Raw genomic sequence first — 19,520 nt, forward strand, 5'->3', positions numbered from 1 at the left:
TTTTGTTATTTATATAAATCATTTGGAATGTGAACATAGGAGGTATGGTTAGTAAGTTTGCAGATGACACCAAAATTAGGGTGGGGGGGTGCGGTGGTGTAGGAACAGTGAAGAAGGTTACCTCAGAGTACATCGGGATCTTGATCAGATGGGCCAATGGGCTGAGGAGGAGCAGATGGAGTTTATTTTAGATAAATGTGAGGTGCTGCATTTTGGAAAGGCAAATCAGGGCAGGAGTTATATACTTAATGATAAGGGTCCTGGGGAGTGTTGCTGAACAAAGAAACCTTGGAGTGCAGGTTCATAGTTCCTTGAAAGTGGAGTTATAGGTAGACAGTATAGTGAAGGTGGTGTTTAGTACACTTGCCTTTATTGGTCAGTGCATGGAGCTTGAGGGTTGGGAGGTCATGTTGCAACTGTACAGGACATTGGATAGGCCACTTTTGGAATACTGCATGCAATTCTGGTCTCCCTGCTATAGGAAGGATGTTGTGAAACTTGAACGGGTTGAGAAAAGATTTACAAGAATGTTGCCAGGGTTGGAGCTGCAGGGAGAGGCTGAAATAGACCAGCGCTATTTTCCCTGGAGCGTTGGAGGCTGAGGGATGACCTTATACAGGTTTATAAAATCATGACGGGCATGGATAGGCTGAATAAACAAGGTCTTTTCCCAAGGTAGGGGAGTCCAAAACTAGAGGTCGTAGGTTTAAGGTGAGAGAGGAAAGATGTAAAAGGGACCTAAGGGGCAATTTTTCATGCATGTATGGAATGAGTTGCCAAAGGAAGTGGAGGAGGCTGATATAATTACAACATTTAAAACATATCTGGATGGGTACACGAATAGGAAGGGTTTAGAGGGATATGGGCCAAATGCTGGCAAATGGGACTAGATTAATTTAGGATATCTGGTCAGCACGGACGAGTTGGACCGACGGGTTTGTTACCATGCTGTACAGCTCTATGACTCTAAAAACTGGCCATTATTTTGTAAAAAGTCCTTGAGAATTTCTTTTACTCAGAGGTTCAAAATACTACAGTTCATTCAGACCCTCCTGCCAAAATTTCCTTAAATGTTTGTTGTGGTTGAGTGGTGCTTCTCCTTTCTAGCCCTTGTTGTTTATGCTGTCTGAACAATTGAATTATAAGGGCAGGTTTCCATTCATACAGTAAATTACTTTTTTAAACATTACTTTAAATCTCTAATAACCAAAATTATTTTTCTTTTTAGAAATAATGCCGTTTTTTATGACTAGGTGATGTAAATGCACACAGCACTCCAGACTGGGTGTGGCCAATGCTCTTTACATAACAGATATTTCTTTAGGTTTGTATTCTACCATTGTCTAATTAAACTGTACTTTTTATAGTACAGTTAAACACTGTTCCATGATTTCATTGATTTATCCACTAATTTGTGTTTCTTTCTCACCAGTGCACATGCTGCCATTTAGTATCATTCAACATACTTTATTTCTTTTGTTTTCTTGTTCTCCCTCTAGTTATTATTCGTTTGCCCACCAGAACTACTATTCCTATAAACTTACTGGTCCATATTCTCCTGTAATATCGTTTCACATCTTTAAAAAATAATGGAAATTTTTTAAAGCTAATTTACAATTTTAAGAAATCACTTCATAGTGGAATAAGATTATCAAATACTAATAAATTCTTTACATTATAGATCCAATATATTTAATGAGCGCAAGTTATATGAAACAGGTACATTGCCTGATCTAAGTTTCACAGTCTTGATCAGGACTCCACAACAGACCCTGAAAGAGGGTGGAGCGCTGGGCTGCTGTTCTGGGCATTGTAAACTCCTGCAAGTTTGACTGATCATCCAATAATACACGTATTAGCTCAAGTCATGCTTTTGAGTATGCATTAATCAAAAGTAATTTACTAGAAATGTTAGCCAAATAACATCAATGTTGTTATCGTTTTTTTTTCAAATAGTAACAAGTTCCTGCTATCAGCAATTTTAGACAACATGCTGAGTACAGTATTTTCAATTTTCTACTCATCTAATTGTGAAATGCAATCTAATCTTCCTAATTTACTTAGTGAAGAGCCAGCCATGAACAAAGGCTCCACCAGTGGCTGTGGCACGTGCATTGAAGTCATTGTGTCCCCGATTCTTCCATATTATTCTTTCATTCATCGGACGGGGTACTGAGGACAAGAGTTGGCAGGTCATGTTACAGTTGTTTAGGACTTTGGTTCGACCACATTTGGAATACTGCGTACAGTTCTGGTCACCACATTACCAAAAGGATGTGGATGCTTTGGAGAGGGTGCAGAGGAGGTTCACCAGGATGTTGCCTGGTAAGGAGTGCGCTAGCTATGAAGAGAGGTTGAGTAGATTAGGATTATTTACATTAGAAAGACGGAGGTTGAGAGGGGACCTGATTGAGGTCTACAAAATCATGAGAGGTATAGACAGGGTGGGTAGCAAGAAGCTTTTTCCCCAGAGTGAGGGACTCAATTACCAGGGGTCACGATTTCAAAGTGAGAGGGGAAAAGTTTAAGGGAGATATGCGTGGAAAGTTCTTTACGCAGAGGGTGGTAGGTGCCTGGAACGCATTGCCAGCGGAGGTGGTAGAGGCGGGTATGATAGCGTCATTTAAGATGTATCTGGACAGATACATGAATGACCAGGGAGCAGAGGGATACAGATCCTTGGAAAATAGGTGACAGGTTTAGATGGAGGATCTGGATCGGCGCAGGCTTGGAGGGCTGAAGGGCCTGTTCCTGTGCTGTAATTTTCTTTGTTCTTTGTCTTTGTTCTATTATTTCAGAATACACCACATTAAAGTAAAAGACAAACAATCAACAGTATGATGGACAATGAGAGAAAAAAATTGTGCAGTCAAGAACAGCAACTTACACACAAGGTTGATGATAATTATTTGACTAAGTAGCAATGCAAGCGTGTGAATTTCCTCACATATCAAAGTCCCCAGATAATATAGTTTCCATACACCAATGATAGCAAATTCCATTGATATCCAGAGGTTGAATGAATGAGAAAGAACCAACTTTTTGCAGTTTCTCCCTTTTATATCATTTTTACTTTAATAAACAATAATATAATTTTCTGCTTCCTACAGTAACTTTACTTAACTAACTTAATATAAGAAAAACTCACCCCAAGGAATCAGACCTTTATTCTGGGGACCATGAGGTAGCGGGCTTGGTGGGTCAGATAAGGTTCGTTTGTGTCCAGGGGGTGGGGGCGGTGGTCTCTTCTTTGATAAAGTGGAGCTGCCGGTTGTGACCTGGGGACCTACAGGAAGGACTGAAGGAGGGACTGGGCCATGTGGAGCTGGAGAAGCACAAAAACATAGCTGACTACTGCACATTATGTTAAGAGCAGTTATGAAAGCAAGCAATACGGTGCAATGAAGGATGAAAGCAATGTAAAATAATTGACTTTCTCCCATCCACCAATGACTAAAACTGATGAACAGAAAGCAAATTTTCTTTTCAACATTGTAATAGTGATGATCTAATTTTAGATATAATATACACATTTGCAACATTCCAAATATCACTTGTACAAGATCACAATTTCAAAATTTATCATTTAATATTAGGAACAAAAGGAAATAATTCATGATTATTAATGAACTGCAGCATCTCGAAGTTGGATTCTCAAACTTTTTTTTCTGTCTTTTACCAAGTGACAGCTTTAAGTCAAAAGAATAGTTTCAAGCACCATCTTGACTGTCACCCAATGCAATACGAGAGGTGGGCTAGACATTATTTATTTTAATTGTTAATTTACTGTATGTGGGTGTTGCTGGTTAGGCCAGCATTTGTTGCATAGTATAAACTGCTCTGAGGAGGTGGTATTGAGCTGCCTTCTTGAACAGATGCAGTCTATGCAGTGTAGGTACAGCGACAGTGCTGTTTGGGAGGGTTTTCTAGGATTTTGACCCTGTGACTGTGAAAGAATGGTAACATTGTTCTAAATCAGGATGGTGTTTGTCTTAGAGGTTGATCTTGTAGGTAGCAATGTTCCCATACATCTGCTGTCCTGTTCTTCTCGATGCACAAGTTTGAAAAGTGCTGTCTAAGAACCCTTGGTGTGTTGCTGCAGTGTATCTTGTAGATGGTATACACTGCCTCTACTGTGCATCGATGGTGGAGTGAATGAATGCTTAAGGTGCAAGATGCAATTCCTATTAAGTAGGTTGCTTTTTCTTAGATTGTATCAAAGTTTGAGCTTTGTTGGAGCTGCACATAGCCAGGCAAGTAGAGAATATTCCATCACACTTGGCTTGTGCCTTGTAAACGGTGGACAAGCTTTGGGGAGACACGAGATGACCCATTCTTGTAAGCCGTGGAAATTTGTATGCGAGTCAAGTTCCATTTCTGGTCAACAGGTAAAGTAAAGGTAAAGTCACCATAGTCCTATTGGACCATAGGGTTACTCTCTCATTAGAGAGAATCAAGAGAATTGAGCCCACACTGTTGGCATCACTCTGTATCACAAACCAGCCATCCAGTCAATTGAAATAACTGATTCCCTTTTCTGGTCAATAGTGACGCGCAGGATGTTTACAGTGGAGATTCAGCACTGTCACTGAATGTCAAGGATCGATAGTTGCATTCTCTCTTTTTGAGATGGTCATTGCCTGGCACTTGTGTGGCACAAGTGTCACGTGCCCCATATAAGAGAAAGCTTGAATGTTGTCCAGGTCTTGTTGCATTTGGACATAAACTGCTTCAGTGTCTGAAGAGTTGTGAATGGTGCTCAAGTCTGTGCAATCAATGAATATCCCCACCTCTGACCTCATGACGGAAAATGGGTCATTGATGAAACTACTAATGTCTGAGGACATCACCCTGAGGAACTCCTGCTGCGATGTACAGACTAACTACCTCAGGTATAAAAACAAGGCTCCATCTGCCTGTTAAAATACAAGCTGTAGAAACAGCAGAAAATTATCCCAATATCCGAGTCAATTAGCAGCCCTGAAGCAACACCATCAAAAACAGATTAGCCTCCAGTTTATATTATTTCCTTGAACAATATGTAATGGAACCTACGAGGGAGCAAGCTATCCTAGGTCTAGTCCTGTGTAATGAGACAGGAATAATTAATGAGCTCACAGTTAGGGATCCTCTCGGAAGGAGCGATCACAGTATGGTTGAATTTAAAACACAGATGGAGCGTGAGAAGGTTAAATCCAGTACCTATGTCCTGTGCTTAAACAAAGGAGACTATGAAGGAATGAGGAAGGAGTTAGCTAAGGTAGAATGGGAGCAAAAACTTTATGGTGGGTCAATTGAGGAACAGTGGAGGACTTTCAAAACAAGTTTTCACAGTGCTCAGCAGAAGTATATTCCAGTGATAAGGAAGAACTGTAGGAAAAGAGAGAGCCAGCCATGCATGTCTAAGGAAATAAAAGAAAGTATCAGATTGAAAAAAAACACATACAAAAAAGCAAAGAGTAGTAGGAAACTAGTAGACTGGGAAATCGTTAAAGGCCAACAGAAAGCCACAAAAAAAGTTATAAAGAAAAGTAAGATAGATTATGAGAGTAAACTAGCTCAGAATATAAAAACAGGCAGCAAAAGTTTCTATAAATATGTAAATCGTAAAAGAGTGGCGAAGGTAAACATTGGTCCTTTAGAGGATGAGAAAGCCATTTTAATAACTGGGAATGAGGAAATAGCCGAGACATTAAACAGTTATTTCGTGTCGGTCTTCACAGTGGAAGACACAAATAACATGCCGAAAACTAATGGCAAGAAGGTTATAGCAGGTGAGGACCTAGAAACTATCATTATCACTAAGGAGGCAGCGCTGGGCAAGCTAATGGGGCTAAAGGTAGACAAGTCTCCTGGCCCTGATGAAATGCATTCTAGGGTACTAAAAGAGGTGATGGGGGAAACAGCAAATGAACTAGTAATTATTTACCAAAATTCACTGGACTCTGGGGTGGTTCCCGCTGATTGGAAAACAGCCAATGTGACGCCACTGTTTAAAAAAGGAAGTAGACAAAAAGCAGGTAACTATAAACCAGTTAGCTTAACTTCGGTAGTGGGGAAAATGCTTGAATCTATCATTAAGGAAGAAATAGCAAGACATCTGGACATAAATTCTCCCATTGGGAACACCCAGCATGGGTTCATGAAGGGAAGGTCATGTTTAACTAATTTGGTGGAATTCTTTGAGGACATTACTTGCATGGTGGACAATGGGGAACCTGTGGATGTGGTGTATCTGGATTTCCAGAAGGCATTTGACAAGGTGCCACACCAAAGGCTGCTACATAAGATAAAGTTGCACGGTATTACAGGTAATGTATTGGCATGGATACAGGATTGGTTGACCAGTAGAAAGCAAAGAGTAGGAGTAAATGGGTGTTTTTCTGCTTGGCGGTCAGTGGCTCGTGGCGTGCCTCAGGGATCAGTGTTGGGACCTAAATTATTTACAATTTACATAGATGATTTGGAGTTGGAGACTAAGTGTGGTGTGTCAAAATGTGCAAATGACACTAAGATGAGTGGTGGAGCAAAGTGTGCAGAAGACACTGAAAGTCTGCAGAGGGATACAGATAGTCTAAGTGAGTGGGCAAAGGTCTGGCAGATGGAGTACAATGTTGATAAGTATGAGGTCATCCATTTTGGTAGGAATAACAGAAAAATGGACTTATGTTTTAAATGGTAAAAAATTGCAGCACGCTGCTGTGCAGAGGGACTTGGGTGTCCTTGTGCATGAATCGCTGAAGGTGGGATTGCAGGTGCAGCAGGTAATTAAAAAGGCAAATGGAATTTTGTCTGCCATTGCTCGAGGGATGGAGTTTAAAAACAGGGAGGCTATGCTGCAGCTGTATAGGGTCCTGGTGAGGCCACACCTGGAGTACTGTGTGCAGTTTTGGTCTCCTTACCTGAGAAGAGATATACTAGCACTGGAGGGGGTGCAGAGGAGATTCACTCGGTTGATTCCAGAGTTGAGAGGGTTGGATTATGGGGAGAGACTGAGTAGACTGGGCTTTTACTCTTTGGAATTCAGAAGAATGAGGGGAGATCTCATAGAAACATATAAGATTATGAAGGGAATAGATAAAGTGGAGGCAGGGAGGTTGTTTCTGCTAGCAGGTGAAACTAGGCCTAGGGGGCATCGCCTCAAAATAAAGGGAAGCAGATGTAAGACTGAGGTCAGGCAGAACTTCTTCACCCAAAGGGTTGTGAATCTGTGGAATTCCCTGTCCAGTAAAGCGGTTGAAGCTACCTCACTGAATATTTTTAAGGCAAGGCTAGATAAATTTTCGAAAAGTAAAGGAATTAAGGGTTATGGTGAGTGGGCGGGTAAGTGGAGCTGAGTCTCAAAAAGATCAGCCATGATCTTATTAAATGGCGGGGCAGGCTCGAGGGGCCAGATGGCCTACTCCTGCTCCTAGTTCTTATACTCTTATTATTGATATGTGTAGTACCTAGTTCAGAATATCTTTGTTGTCATGTTTGTCTATATAACAGGGAATGGCTACATTTCAAAAGTCACACTTCAAGCACAAAATAATTTAGCACATGTTGAGAACACTGTGTAAACATATGATTTCTTTCTTGTTCAAAGTGGGAATTGGGCAACCCTACCTTCCCAATAGACAAGTACACTTTGTGGCCAGAGGAAGGAATGCAATGCTATAAGTTAAATTTTGCAATCTGCGTTCCTTGCAAACATGACTCTCTGGAGTGTAGAATCCAATGTCAAAAGGGACTTTTGCATATTCTCCATTCTCCTCTTTTAATTTTTGACAAGGTTAAATTATTCACTTCAAACTACTCTGACACAGGCTGCAGAAAGACTTTAGAATTCGGTTTGGGATGACAAATCATTTACAAATGCATTACACCAGATATCTGGGCCTATGACTCAATTTACATTTGGAGGAAAATCAAAACTAACTGAAGATATATTTCACGGACAGATTCTGGATTGTAAGAAATTAAATATGCCACAACATTGCTAAAGTCCTATGAACATAACGGAACAAAAATTTTGTATTCTTACTACAAGCTCTATATAAACATACTGTTTAACTACCAGCAGGTCAGGTCTTATGTAAATTGATTTATATTAGTGCTTTAGAAATCTGAAACTATTAGCACCAGCCAATATTGATTGTTTCCTTTAATACAAAAATTTAATACTTTAGATGCTGGAAATCTGAAATAAAAACGGAAAATGCTGGAAATATGCAGTAGTCTGGAAACACTTGTACAGAAAGAAAGTTAATGAGCTGAATCTTAACTTAAGTTGTGTCAGGTAATTTTGGAGGGATGTCCACCGCGACACCTACTAGTTTTTCTTGCCAAATCTTATCAAACTTGCCTCATTAATTATTTACCCTCCCCCTTAATGGCAATAGACATATCCAATTCTGGGCCCATTTTACCACATACTGTTTCCAAAACAACTTGCCACACAGTGGATATCCCTGAATTAATCAACATTGCTTGTGCCTGCACATCCTTGTTATCCACCCAGGCAAGCAATGTCAGGGTAGAGGTGCCCTGCACGATTCCTGACACTTCCCCCAGATTCCCCATGCTGTGCAGACTACAAGACTGTGCAGACTGCTGTAAGAGACTACAAGACATAGGAGCAGAAGTAGGCCATTCAGCCAGTTGAGTTTGCTTCGTCATTCAGTGAGATCAGGGTACTTTGATAATCCTCAAATCCACTTTTCTGCCTTTGGGTGGGACCTCCTCTTTCTCCATAGGGGCCACAACATGAGGAATGCCAGCCTCATTTAAGTTTACCACCAGTGTTAAAGTAGTCTCAGCCATATGGAGGAAAGCACAGTAATGTAGGAAAGAAGATCAATGGCTTTCCTCCACTCCACAGGACTAATTGTTACCATCTTCTCCCTGATGTCTCAAACTCACTCTATTTGTTTTTATTCATTCATGGGATGAGGGCATCGCTGGCTAGACAACATTTATTGCCCATCCCTAATTGCCTAGAGGGCAGTTAAGAGTCAACCACATTGCAGTAGGTCTGGAGTCACATGTAGGCCAGACCAGGTAAGGATGGCAGTTTCCTTCCCTGAAGGACATTAGTGAACCAGATGGGTTTTTCCGACAATCAGCAATGGATTCATAGTCATCATTAGATTGTTAATTCCAGATATTTATTGAATTCAAATTCCACCATCTGCCATGGTGGGATTCAAGCCCATGTCCCTAGAACATGACCTGGGTCTCTGGATTAACAGTCCAGCAATAATACCACTAGGCCATTGCCTCCCCTGCTAACCTATCCCTGCCACTCTACAGGCTTCCCACCAAGACTTGTGCTCTACCACTCTCGCTAATGCCTGCAGTATCTTCCCTCACTCGCCATCAATCACGACTACTCCCAACACCACTAACCGCAAATGCCCTCAGCAATGCTAAATCACTAACTGGGTTCACCCCACCACTTGTGAGCAAGTCAGATATTTTTGGTGCATTTCAGAGGGAAAGCAGTCCCCGGTAGGGCAGAAAATGTCAAGACAGGTGGTGAGCTGCATGACATTTAAGTCCTCACCCCTTAATGTGCAAAGTATCCTGACCGTCCAGAATAGCTTGACTGAGTGTTTCCAAGCCCTGGACTGACATCGACATGTTCTTGGCTTACTATTCCAGGGTCCCTGAGTGATGGCTATCCCCCATGACTTGGCTAAGGACTGCTGACAAGCACGACAAGCTTCCTTTGTGTTTGTGCTAAATGACTAGATATGACAAAAGAAATATGAACTTGGTATCTCGGGCTGAGGGGGGAAAAGCACAAAAAGGTAAGGCAATGTAAGGCAGAGATGCTGTAAGCATTCAGGTGGCCAAAGTAAGCGAGCACAATGACTGTGAGGGAAGCGTCTGAAAATGCAGCCTGGTCCAGTCTGTAAGCTGGGTGCTTGTCCCTGAGTGCAGTGTCCTTGCTGCAGCATTACAATGATAGTGACCAGTGCAGCATGAGGTAAAGCAATGAAACGTCCTGTAATTGGACTGGAGAGGTATCATGTGAGTTCTTAGAAGTTGGCACATTTAGATTCCACTGTCTGGAAAAGTGGAGTATGTGTGGCTAGTGCCAATAACACATGCCTTGAGATGTTGGTGCCTCGTGCCCAACATCGAGGTGGTTTGGAGCAAGTAGTGAGGTGAATTCACCAGGTGCCTGCTCAGATTTCCATGTTTACTTTTCTCAATGTCTCACTTGTTTGATGAGTTTGGTAGATAAAAAACTTAAAATTATGAGGTGTGCTGGGCCATCAATAAGATGATTAACAAGCAATAATTCGCATTAATTGGCAACTCGCTGCAAATGAGTGAGAAACTCACTGTTACCTAGCAAGAAACTTGTCCGCTGTGGAAAACTGAAAAGTTAAAGAGAGATGCTACAAAGGCAGTGATTGGCTTCCCATCCAAATCTTTTACTAATCTCACCGCAGCCCACATTGCTCAGACCCCTGTAAGGTCCTGCAAATGTTTCAAGTTGATAACCTTCTATCATAATTGAAGAAAGAAATAATTAGTTTTGAGTTTATGAAGAAAGAAGTGATAGGTTTGAGTTTAGAGTAACTGGGGGAAGGGAGAGAAATCTGTGATAGGGTGGACAGCAAGGGAGCTTAAATGATACAAGATTTCATGCTTTAAAAACCAAAGCAAGAAGGAATGGGAAAAAGCTGTAAAAGCATACTTCCAACATTTTTCATTTTTAAATCATTTCTAATTCGACTACAGATTCCTTCTATTCATCATAATCTATAATCTGTTAAGAAAAAAAGTTTAAATATCACTTTTATGTTTTAATTATTAGTAATATTAGAATCAGAAATATCTTTTTAAGGTACAATGCCTTCTTAGTTGTATGCTTTTTTGATTTTTACCTCAGTTGGTAGTATTATTAGATTACAGCGGCCATGTTAATTTGTTCAGTTTTGTGATTATGAGATGTTGATTGGTTTGAGCCATATTTATTGCAGTAAGAAATGATAACATAATTAAGATCAAAATTCTGATTTCAAAATGGATAACTTTTTTTATTTACTCGTAGGATTGGGCATTAGTGACAAGGTGAGGATTTATTGCTCATCTCTAATTGCTCTCATGAAAGTTGTAGTAGGCCACTTTCTTGAACTACTGAAATCTGTGTGGTTCAGATACACTTATGTTGCTGTCAGGTAGAGAATTCCAGGATAGTGACTCAGTGCTATTGAAGACAGAGTGATGTATTTTCAAGTCAGGATGGTCGGGCTTGGAGGAGGATATGAGTTAGGTGTTCCCAATGTACCTGCTACTCTTATTCTTCTAAGTGTTAAAGCTGTGGATTTGGAAGTTGTTGTTTATACAGCATTAGCCCATCGTGGCAGTACTTTATGCACTGCAAGAATCATATTCTTCAATGGGATCCATTGTTAAAAAAATGTAGACATCCATTTGACCAGAACATTTACCCAGTTGTTATTAGCAGTTAAATGCACAACTGCAAATCATAATTAAACACACTAACACTTCAGAGAAAACTGTTCTTTCATTTTTATCACCAACCTTTGCTTGGATTCCTAGGAGGAAGTGGAGGGGCATCAGTGGCCGGTGATGTTGGAGAATCCGTGCCACTTCCATATATTTGATTACTAAATGCCCCATATGACAGTCGCTGCTTTTCCCGTGCTATGCCAAGTCCGGGGATCATAAGTTTATCTTGTGGGGAGAGACTAGAAGAGTGGCAGCAGCTCTGTGGCCTTGGAGAACGTTCTTTTTTTACAGGGCTGGTCTAATGAAAGGGAAAAGAGGACAAACTTGAAATACATCAGCACTTAATATCTGAGATAGAGTCCATCTCTGTTGAAATGATGATGAGAGTTACCCAAAGATGAAAAATCTCTGCATCTGACACAGATTCAATTTTCAGTGTTTTTTTTCCCCAAAAGTATTTATATTTAATGAATAGTTTTAAATTTGGGTTGTTAAGATTGGATTTTTTGCTGTATACGTGACAGTGATTTTTAGGCCAAACTTATCTCAACTACAATGTTACAACTAAGAAAGACCACACTTTTTCAAATAAATATATTCCCTCTTAGACACTATTCTTTTCCACGATTATAATTACATAAAAGATGAACTCTTGATCAAATCAAATTTCCATCACATTTGAACCATGTCTTATAAAATTGGGAAGGAGTCTTGCCTTCCTATAATTTATTATTCAACTTTTATTTCTATTTGGATATAGGAGCCAATGTTGGTCTACTGGTTAATCAAACAATTAAAATCATTACATAACCCTGGAATTATGCAAAATTATTTGTAAATATGCTATATAGTTCAGGAGTTTTGGCTTACTGGAGACATTCACAACTTGAAGAGTCATGTCGTAAACGGAGACCCGACTTAAAGGCTGAGCTGAATCTTGATTTACTTCACAGTGCAGTACTGTATTGACTGATGTGCTATCTGCTGTGACAGTTAAAATTATTACTTCTTATTTTATCCAAAATATGGGCTCTAAGTTACTCTTTTTAGGCTAAGTCCAAGTTGTGTTGAGTTTATGAGGAATTTCCATCTGCGAAGCCTAGCGAGTTTGTCTCCAAATCTTACCAACCTCACCTCATCAGCTATCTACCTAAACCTATTATGGTATAAAATCCCAAGAGGCCATTCAGCTCATAGAGTCTGCACTGACCTTCTGGACAGCATCCCACCCAGACCCACCCCCACTATTGCCATAACCCTGCATTTACCATGGCTAATCCACATAGACTACACATCCCTGGACATTATGGGGCAATTTAGCATAGCTAGTCTGCCTAGCCTGCACACCTTTGAACTGTGGGAGGAAAGTGGAGCATCTGGTGGAAATCCATGAAGACACTGGGAGAACGTGCAAACTCCACATGGACAGGTGCCCAAGACTGGAATCAATCCCAGGTGCCTGGTGCTATGAGACAGCAGTGTTAACTATTGCGCCACCATGCTGCCCTAAAAGTAGCATCCTAACATTCAATTCTGGGCCCCATGTTACTACACACTGTCCTTAGAACAATTTGCTACTCAGTGGATATCTCAAAATTCACTGGCATCCCTTGTGCTTGCATAATTTTTTAAAAGCCTGAGCAAGCACTGTCAGTCCGGAGCTCCCCTGCACAGCTGCCAACATTTGCTCCGGACATGGCAGTCAGGGTGAAATCGATGTCCCACTTTGTGGTCAGGTAACTGGAGGTCCTGTTGGAAGGATTGGTGCAGAGGCGGGACGGCCTTTTCTGCTAACGCCAGCAGCAGAGGATGAAATCAGACCATGCCAGCCTGATCTGAAGTTGCAAACTGGGTCAGTGCAGTCTCAACTGTCTGGAGGAATGCACAGTACTGTCGGAAGAAGGCCCCTCTGCCAGCTTAAGTGCCATCATCTTCCATCTGATTTTTCACATTCATTGTATCTCTACTACTATGCACACCTCCTATCCAAGCACATGCTCCATTATTCTCACTACTGCCTGAAGCTCTTCTCTCACATTCTGTCAGCCACCCTAATGCACAGCACAACCAATCCTGTATGCTCTTTGCATTGCTTCATCACTTGCTGGAGACTCCTCCTGCACCAATGGTAACAGCGTTGCCACCTACTTTCATCTCCCTTAATATGTCTCATCCTCATTGCAGAAAGAAAATGGCCCCTAATAGGGCAGAAAGACTATAAACAGGTGGTGGGCTGCCCTACATTTGGCTCCCCATCCTGTACGTGGAAATCATTCTGAATTCGTCCACGCCAAGTGGCTGAATGACCATTTCCAAATCCATGAACTGGTATCAGAGGCTGCCCTTGACGTATTTGTGTTGGCATTCCCAACTGAAAATTATCCCCCTTGATTTGGCTTAAGCTGCTAACAAGCATGACAAGCTTCCCTCCTTTGTGCCTACGCTAAATAGCGAGGCAAGACAAGCCTGGTATCTATGGTTGAGCCAGTGAAGTGCAAAAAGGTACGGCAAAGATGTTGTGAGCATCCAGTTTGGTCCGGATTGAGCAAGCACAATGACAATAAACGAAGAGCACAGAGATGCAGCCTGGTCCAATCCATGAACTTGGTGCATGTCCCAAATGCACAGTATCTTTGCTGCATCATTATGATGACTTACTGGTGCAGCCCAAGGTGCACTGAAGGGCAGATCTGTAAGTGGATCAAAATTTGCCTTGAGAGAGTTCTTACAGGCTGGCACAAATCAGGTCCTTGGATGGGTGCATGTGGCCAGTACTCAAAGCATACCCGGAGAAGTTGGTGCCAGGTACCCAATGATGGACGACTTTGGAACAAAATGCGAGCTGAATTCACATGGTATGTCTTCGGATTTCCACGATGAGTTTGCTTGATATCTGGCTTGTTGACAAAATGGGAAGCTGAATATTAATGAGGTGAGTTAGGCTGTTAACAAGGCACTTATCAAGTGATGGAAACATAGAAGATAGGAACAGGAAGAGGCCATTCAGCCCTTTGAGCCTGCTCCGCCTTTCTTCATGATCATGGCAGATCGTCCAACTGAAATAAGCTCCTTTAAATAGCAATTTGTCACTGCTGAGCCAGAAACACACGTTGTCACTTGTAAAAAGAAGAACAGATGGAGTGAGATGCTCCCAACTGAATAATTAGCCTTGCTGGACTTCTGATCTGATTGTGCCACAAATCTCATCATAGCCCATGTCATTCAGAAGCCTAAAAAATTCTGCCCATAGTTTTAATCAGATCAGGAAAGCATGAGCTGATTAATTATTTTGCGAATCTATCATCTGTAAGTTCCCTTGCTCCTATTTCATGTAGTATTTACAGCACATAGTACTGATACTGACATTCAGTAGGGTGCACTCTTCCTGCCAGTAAGGAGGCACAGGACTAGAGTATATATTTAATAGTATTTTCTCAGTGTATCTATGCCTGGATTCTGTTGAGAATAAAAACTCAACTGAGGTGGATTTTTCAACCATACTGGACCTTCTCTGAGATGTTCTCCATTTAAATTAGTGAACAGGAAGTTGAAGAACAGATTCTATCACCTTCATGCAATCCTAACTAACTGATTTTGCTTCCTGCATTCTACTCAAGTAATATCTCAAGTACAGAAAAATGATTACCTCAGTGGTGAAGACGTCCAAGGATCTTTTTAAGTGGACTGTTATGCCTCAACTACAGTTCCAGCTACATCAGCCAATTTATCACATACCGAGTATCAGGTTAAAAAGGAGCTCCTGATACTTATGGCTCAGCACCACATTAAATAATGCTATTATTCAAAGATCTATCAGAGAGCTATTGAAAATTTTCCTTCAATGCAGAATCTATTTTCGATATTCATTCAAAAATTCAGCCATCTTGTTCAGGACAAATCACGTCCACAGATCATTCTTCAACTGAATTTATCATTATAATTCCAATTGATGTTATTACTGGACAAGTCAGATGTTAGACTGAAGTCTGCCTTGATTGATCAATTTTATTTTGTGTTTGCTTTTATGAGGTGCATCTCACAGAAACGTAATCATGCAATGTTGCAGACTTGGTTTTAACAATAAAACAGAAGTTTATTAAGCAAAAGAAGTTCAGGTAAAAATACAATAAACCAAACTATTTATATATAATATGCCTTCAAAGATTTTGAAATACATGGTAGAAATATAATCCCTTTGATGGCAAGATATTCCCTTGACAGCAACAAGAGCATTCCATGTGCACTCACAACAGAGACTATTGTCTTTTTCTAAGACCTTGATAGACAGAAGGTAAATTGTTATTTCAACTCCCAGTCTGGAAAAGCTGAAAGCCTTTTCCTGCTGCTTTCACTTCGGTTCAAATAACCTCATCAGGGTTTTATCCAAACACTTAGTCTGGAACTAACACTAAACTCCTTACTCTAAGGTAATCTAGTTTTACTACCTCCCTTTCTCAGGAGTACTGCATTACACATTCATCTTCACCCAAGGACTTCTGCAGAACTTCCCAAAACTGAAAATTAAGAGAAACCCTTGTATCAAGCTATGGGAGTTTCCCTTAAATAAAAAAAAAAGTAATTCCAGGTCTTCCTAACAAAATATTGATGCACAATTGCTTGGTAGTAACCCCTCCTAAAGTAAATAAAACATATGTTCTGAAGGCTATTCCTTCAAGATGTTTCAAAAGAAATCACCATGTCTACAGAAATACCTGCAAGTTAATCATTAACTCTTTGGACACACAGAAAATCCAGATTTCACTAATTCAAAATTCAAAACCTAAAATAAATTGTGATATATAACTGACTAAATCACGCTTATAAAATATTATCCCTAAAAATACTGTTTTAGAAAACAGTTTAAGAGATAATTTTCTCCATCTCTCCAGAATTGTCTTGTTTTACATGCTATTCACAACTGTTAGAAGTAGATATTTGTATGTGTTTCAATGTGTCCACGAAATAATGCTCTACAGAATGTTAAAACTGTGCAGTTTGATGGACTACTAAGAAATAACTTGCTTCCATATTGTATATTCCCTGTTCTCACCTTTACGTCCAAGTCATCATCACTTTCATCAATTTCTTCTTGCCGTAACTGCCACTCATATTCTACGTGAACATGAGGATTAATTTTTCCTAAGGTAGCTTGACTGATCTGAAATTAATATAAAATATCAGACTAAGTGCAACAGTGGTCAAATGAAATGCTTTCATAACAGAATATTTACATACTTAAACCTCTAATTACTAATTACTTTTCTCCTCGGGATGGAAAGACAAACAGTTCCTGCTCAAAAACATTGCACATTCCACCATAATTATTTTTTATCCTTATGGTATTTGTTGTCAGATACGATAGCTAAATAAACATGTCATTTAAATTAATTTAGTAAATGTAAGAGGAGCCATATAAATGCACTGCTTAGGCTTGCATCAATATTTGTTATCTAAAAATTCCATGTTAAATAACAGAAACTGTCAGGTTTACAGCCCATTCAATCAGCATTTCGAGACTGAAGGGGGAGCATCTTCTTCAGTACTGTAAGTTTTCAATCATTCTGCACTGTTAGATTATTCAACATGCACTTGGTGGAAATTTTGGTTCTTTACGTCTGACAACTATGTCTAAAGGATTAAGATGGAAGAGATGTAGAGCTGGAAATCTTCAGAATGCCTGTGGAAGTTATCCTTCTGCCTGCCTTTTCAGATTTTTTTCAAAAAATGGAGCCTAGAATATATTTTCCTGATTTGTTATATCTGCCTGTATTTACTAGAGTCTGCTGCAGACAGTGGCCATTATGGTGGGATGGTGTTAGGGGTAGCACAGAGAGAATCGAGCATAGGATTACTGGTGTTGTGAAATCCACCCCATTTAAGCTGAGGACAGGAAGGCTCAATGTGGGAATGCTGCCTGTCAGTGCAGAAAAGGGAAATTAGGATTATTAATGAACAGCTTCAAGCCATTGAATCCACAAAAGCATAACAGTGGGTAATGTTCTAAAGGGACTCAGATGCTTTCCTGTACCTCCTAAACGGTTGTTCAACAAATAGCACTTGAGGTTTCATAGGGGAGTTCCCCATCGTCAGACATTCTGTGCCCAATCAAGGAATTTAGAATTGGGAAGGGGAAAAGGCACTCCTCTGTCCTTGCCTCTGAACCATTGGCCCCACTCCCCCAAGAACTATCTCAGACTGCGTGTCTCTATTAAAGTCACAGAGGCTCTAATCACAGAGATTCTACATGTGGATGACTGCTCACAAGTAAAACGTCAAGACAATGGCAAACAAATTATCATGTGGTGCCAAAAACATTGGTCTCTGTGGCAAAGCATATGTTTCAGCCAACACCAGAAAGTGCCAGAAATAACTGTTTATGATACCAGACTGTAGGAAATTCTTGTAGCTTGATAGTGTGATCTTTAAGAAAGTCACAACTGACAAAGATATTCATGCACACATCCTATTGCCATGCAATGATGGTAGTGATGGGAAAAACAAAGGTAGTGCTTCTTTGATGGCGCTGTGTCAATTTGTAAACTTTTCACTGTCCTCATGTGAGCACGTGACAATAATCTAATCTAATTTAATTCAATTCTTGTAATGAACGGTCTGACTGGTTAGCCTACGTGACAGTGGAAAAGTGTGTGTTGTGTTATCAGTTGTAGAAAGTTCCCAACACATTAGAACAAGGTGGCTATGAAAAGGCAGATCAAAAGGTAGGGGAGAACCATAATGTTGATCATAGCCTTTCTTTGGAATGCTGTCCATAACTCCAAATAAGTATGTGTAAATCTCACGCAATGGTTATCACAGTTGAATTTTCTGTAGCATAAGTCACATAGATGACTGGTGCCTGCCTGGTGAGTCCAAAGTTACCACGTGCATTTTTGATTGTGCATGATGGTTGTAAGGGTTTGTTCCTATTTAGATAGGTATGCGTGCATGTGCGCGCGCACACACACACAAACACAAATAAATACATTAAAAACAATATTTCATTATGTCTGCTTCTCTCACAATTATCTGGTAACCTAGGTTCTGTATGAACTTCAGAGCAGTGCACATAGTGGAGATTTTTTACAACTAATTTGAGATTGTGGAACTGTAACACTCTTCAAGGACTACGAAGCATCATCATGTTCTAACACATGTGCTGAGTTGCAATACTGTAGCTTTGCTAGGTGAAGTGGACCTGTTCTGTTAATTGCAGGAAAACACTATCTTCAAGTGAAGGAGAATCTATCCTTCCTGCAATTAACGGAAAAAAATGTTGCCTCTCATTATCCTAATGTCAAGCTCTAAATAAACATAATAAATGTATGAGAAAGTGAACTTATGTATATTCAGAATGTGCTTTGAACACTTTGGTTGGACGTGATACCATTTTATGTAATACTGGAAAAATACAGCAATCTTTCTGCTGTACTGAGTCTGTAGCAATTTAAAAATCACACAGGAATGTAAATGCTAGTAATTGAACTTTCTGTCTGGACTTAAGTATACTTAAAAAGCTTAGTTTTTAAAAAAGCATTGAAGTCATTCATGATCAATATTATAGCTAGATAAATATATTCAGCAAAATGATTGCATCACTTCTATTAGATTAGACATTTCTTCAAACACTATGGTTGGATAAGAAATTCTGTGAAACAGGAATGAATTTGAATGTATTAAGGAGAACCGTTCCTTACCAATTCTTCACACTGCAGACGCTGCAATCTTCTCGCTATATCTAGGGCTGTTTCTCCACCCTGGTTTACTGTATGTGAAATAAATCCAATGCAAAATACATAAGATGACAGCAAACACAAAAATGCAATCCAGTCAATTTTCTCACACTAGAAAACAATTTTCCAATAAAGCCATTGGGGGAGATTATAGAAATGCATTTTTGGTTTCAATGATACTCTAAGCAAAATGATACTCTTTAGATGGTCCACTAAAAATGCTCACTTCTGGACTTCTATTTTAGATATTTTCCAATCAACTTCTTTACTGATGTTATAAGTCAGCTCTAGAGCAGTTAGGACTTGAACCCTAGCATC

The 19,520-nt window shown here is 40.0% G+C and overlaps 1 protein-coding gene across 3 annotated transcripts in view; it reads right to left on the reverse strand.

Moving 5' to 3' along the window:
• LOC109937727 (arf-GAP with SH3 domain, ANK repeat and PH domain-containing protein 1-like) overlaps positions 1–19,520 on the reverse strand; it is a 315,453-nt gene that overhangs the window by 29,090 nt on the left and 266,843 nt on the right. For 2 of the 3 annotated variants that reach the window (XM_048595761.1, XM_048595763.1), the window contains 4 exons: positions 19,167–19,234; positions 16,523–16,630; positions 11,545–11,770; positions 3,149–3,325 (listed from right to left, as the gene is read on the reverse strand). In XM_048595761.1, coding sequence (XP_048451718.1) covers positions 3,149–3,325; positions 11,545–11,770; positions 16,523–16,630; positions 19,167–19,234 — 579 coding nt within the window. The remainder of the gene's footprint in view (positions 1–3,148; positions 3,326–11,544; positions 11,771–16,522; positions 16,631–19,166; positions 19,235–19,520) is intronic. The other variant, XM_048595762.1, reaches the window with a different exon arrangement.

This window comes from Rhincodon typus, chromosome 4 (genome assembly GCF_021869965.1).
Source record: "Rhincodon typus isolate 14 chromosome 4, sRhiTyp1.1, whole genome shotgun sequence".
NCBI lineage: Eukaryota > Metazoa > Chordata > Chondrichthyes > Orectolobiformes > Rhincodontidae > Rhincodon > Rhincodon typus.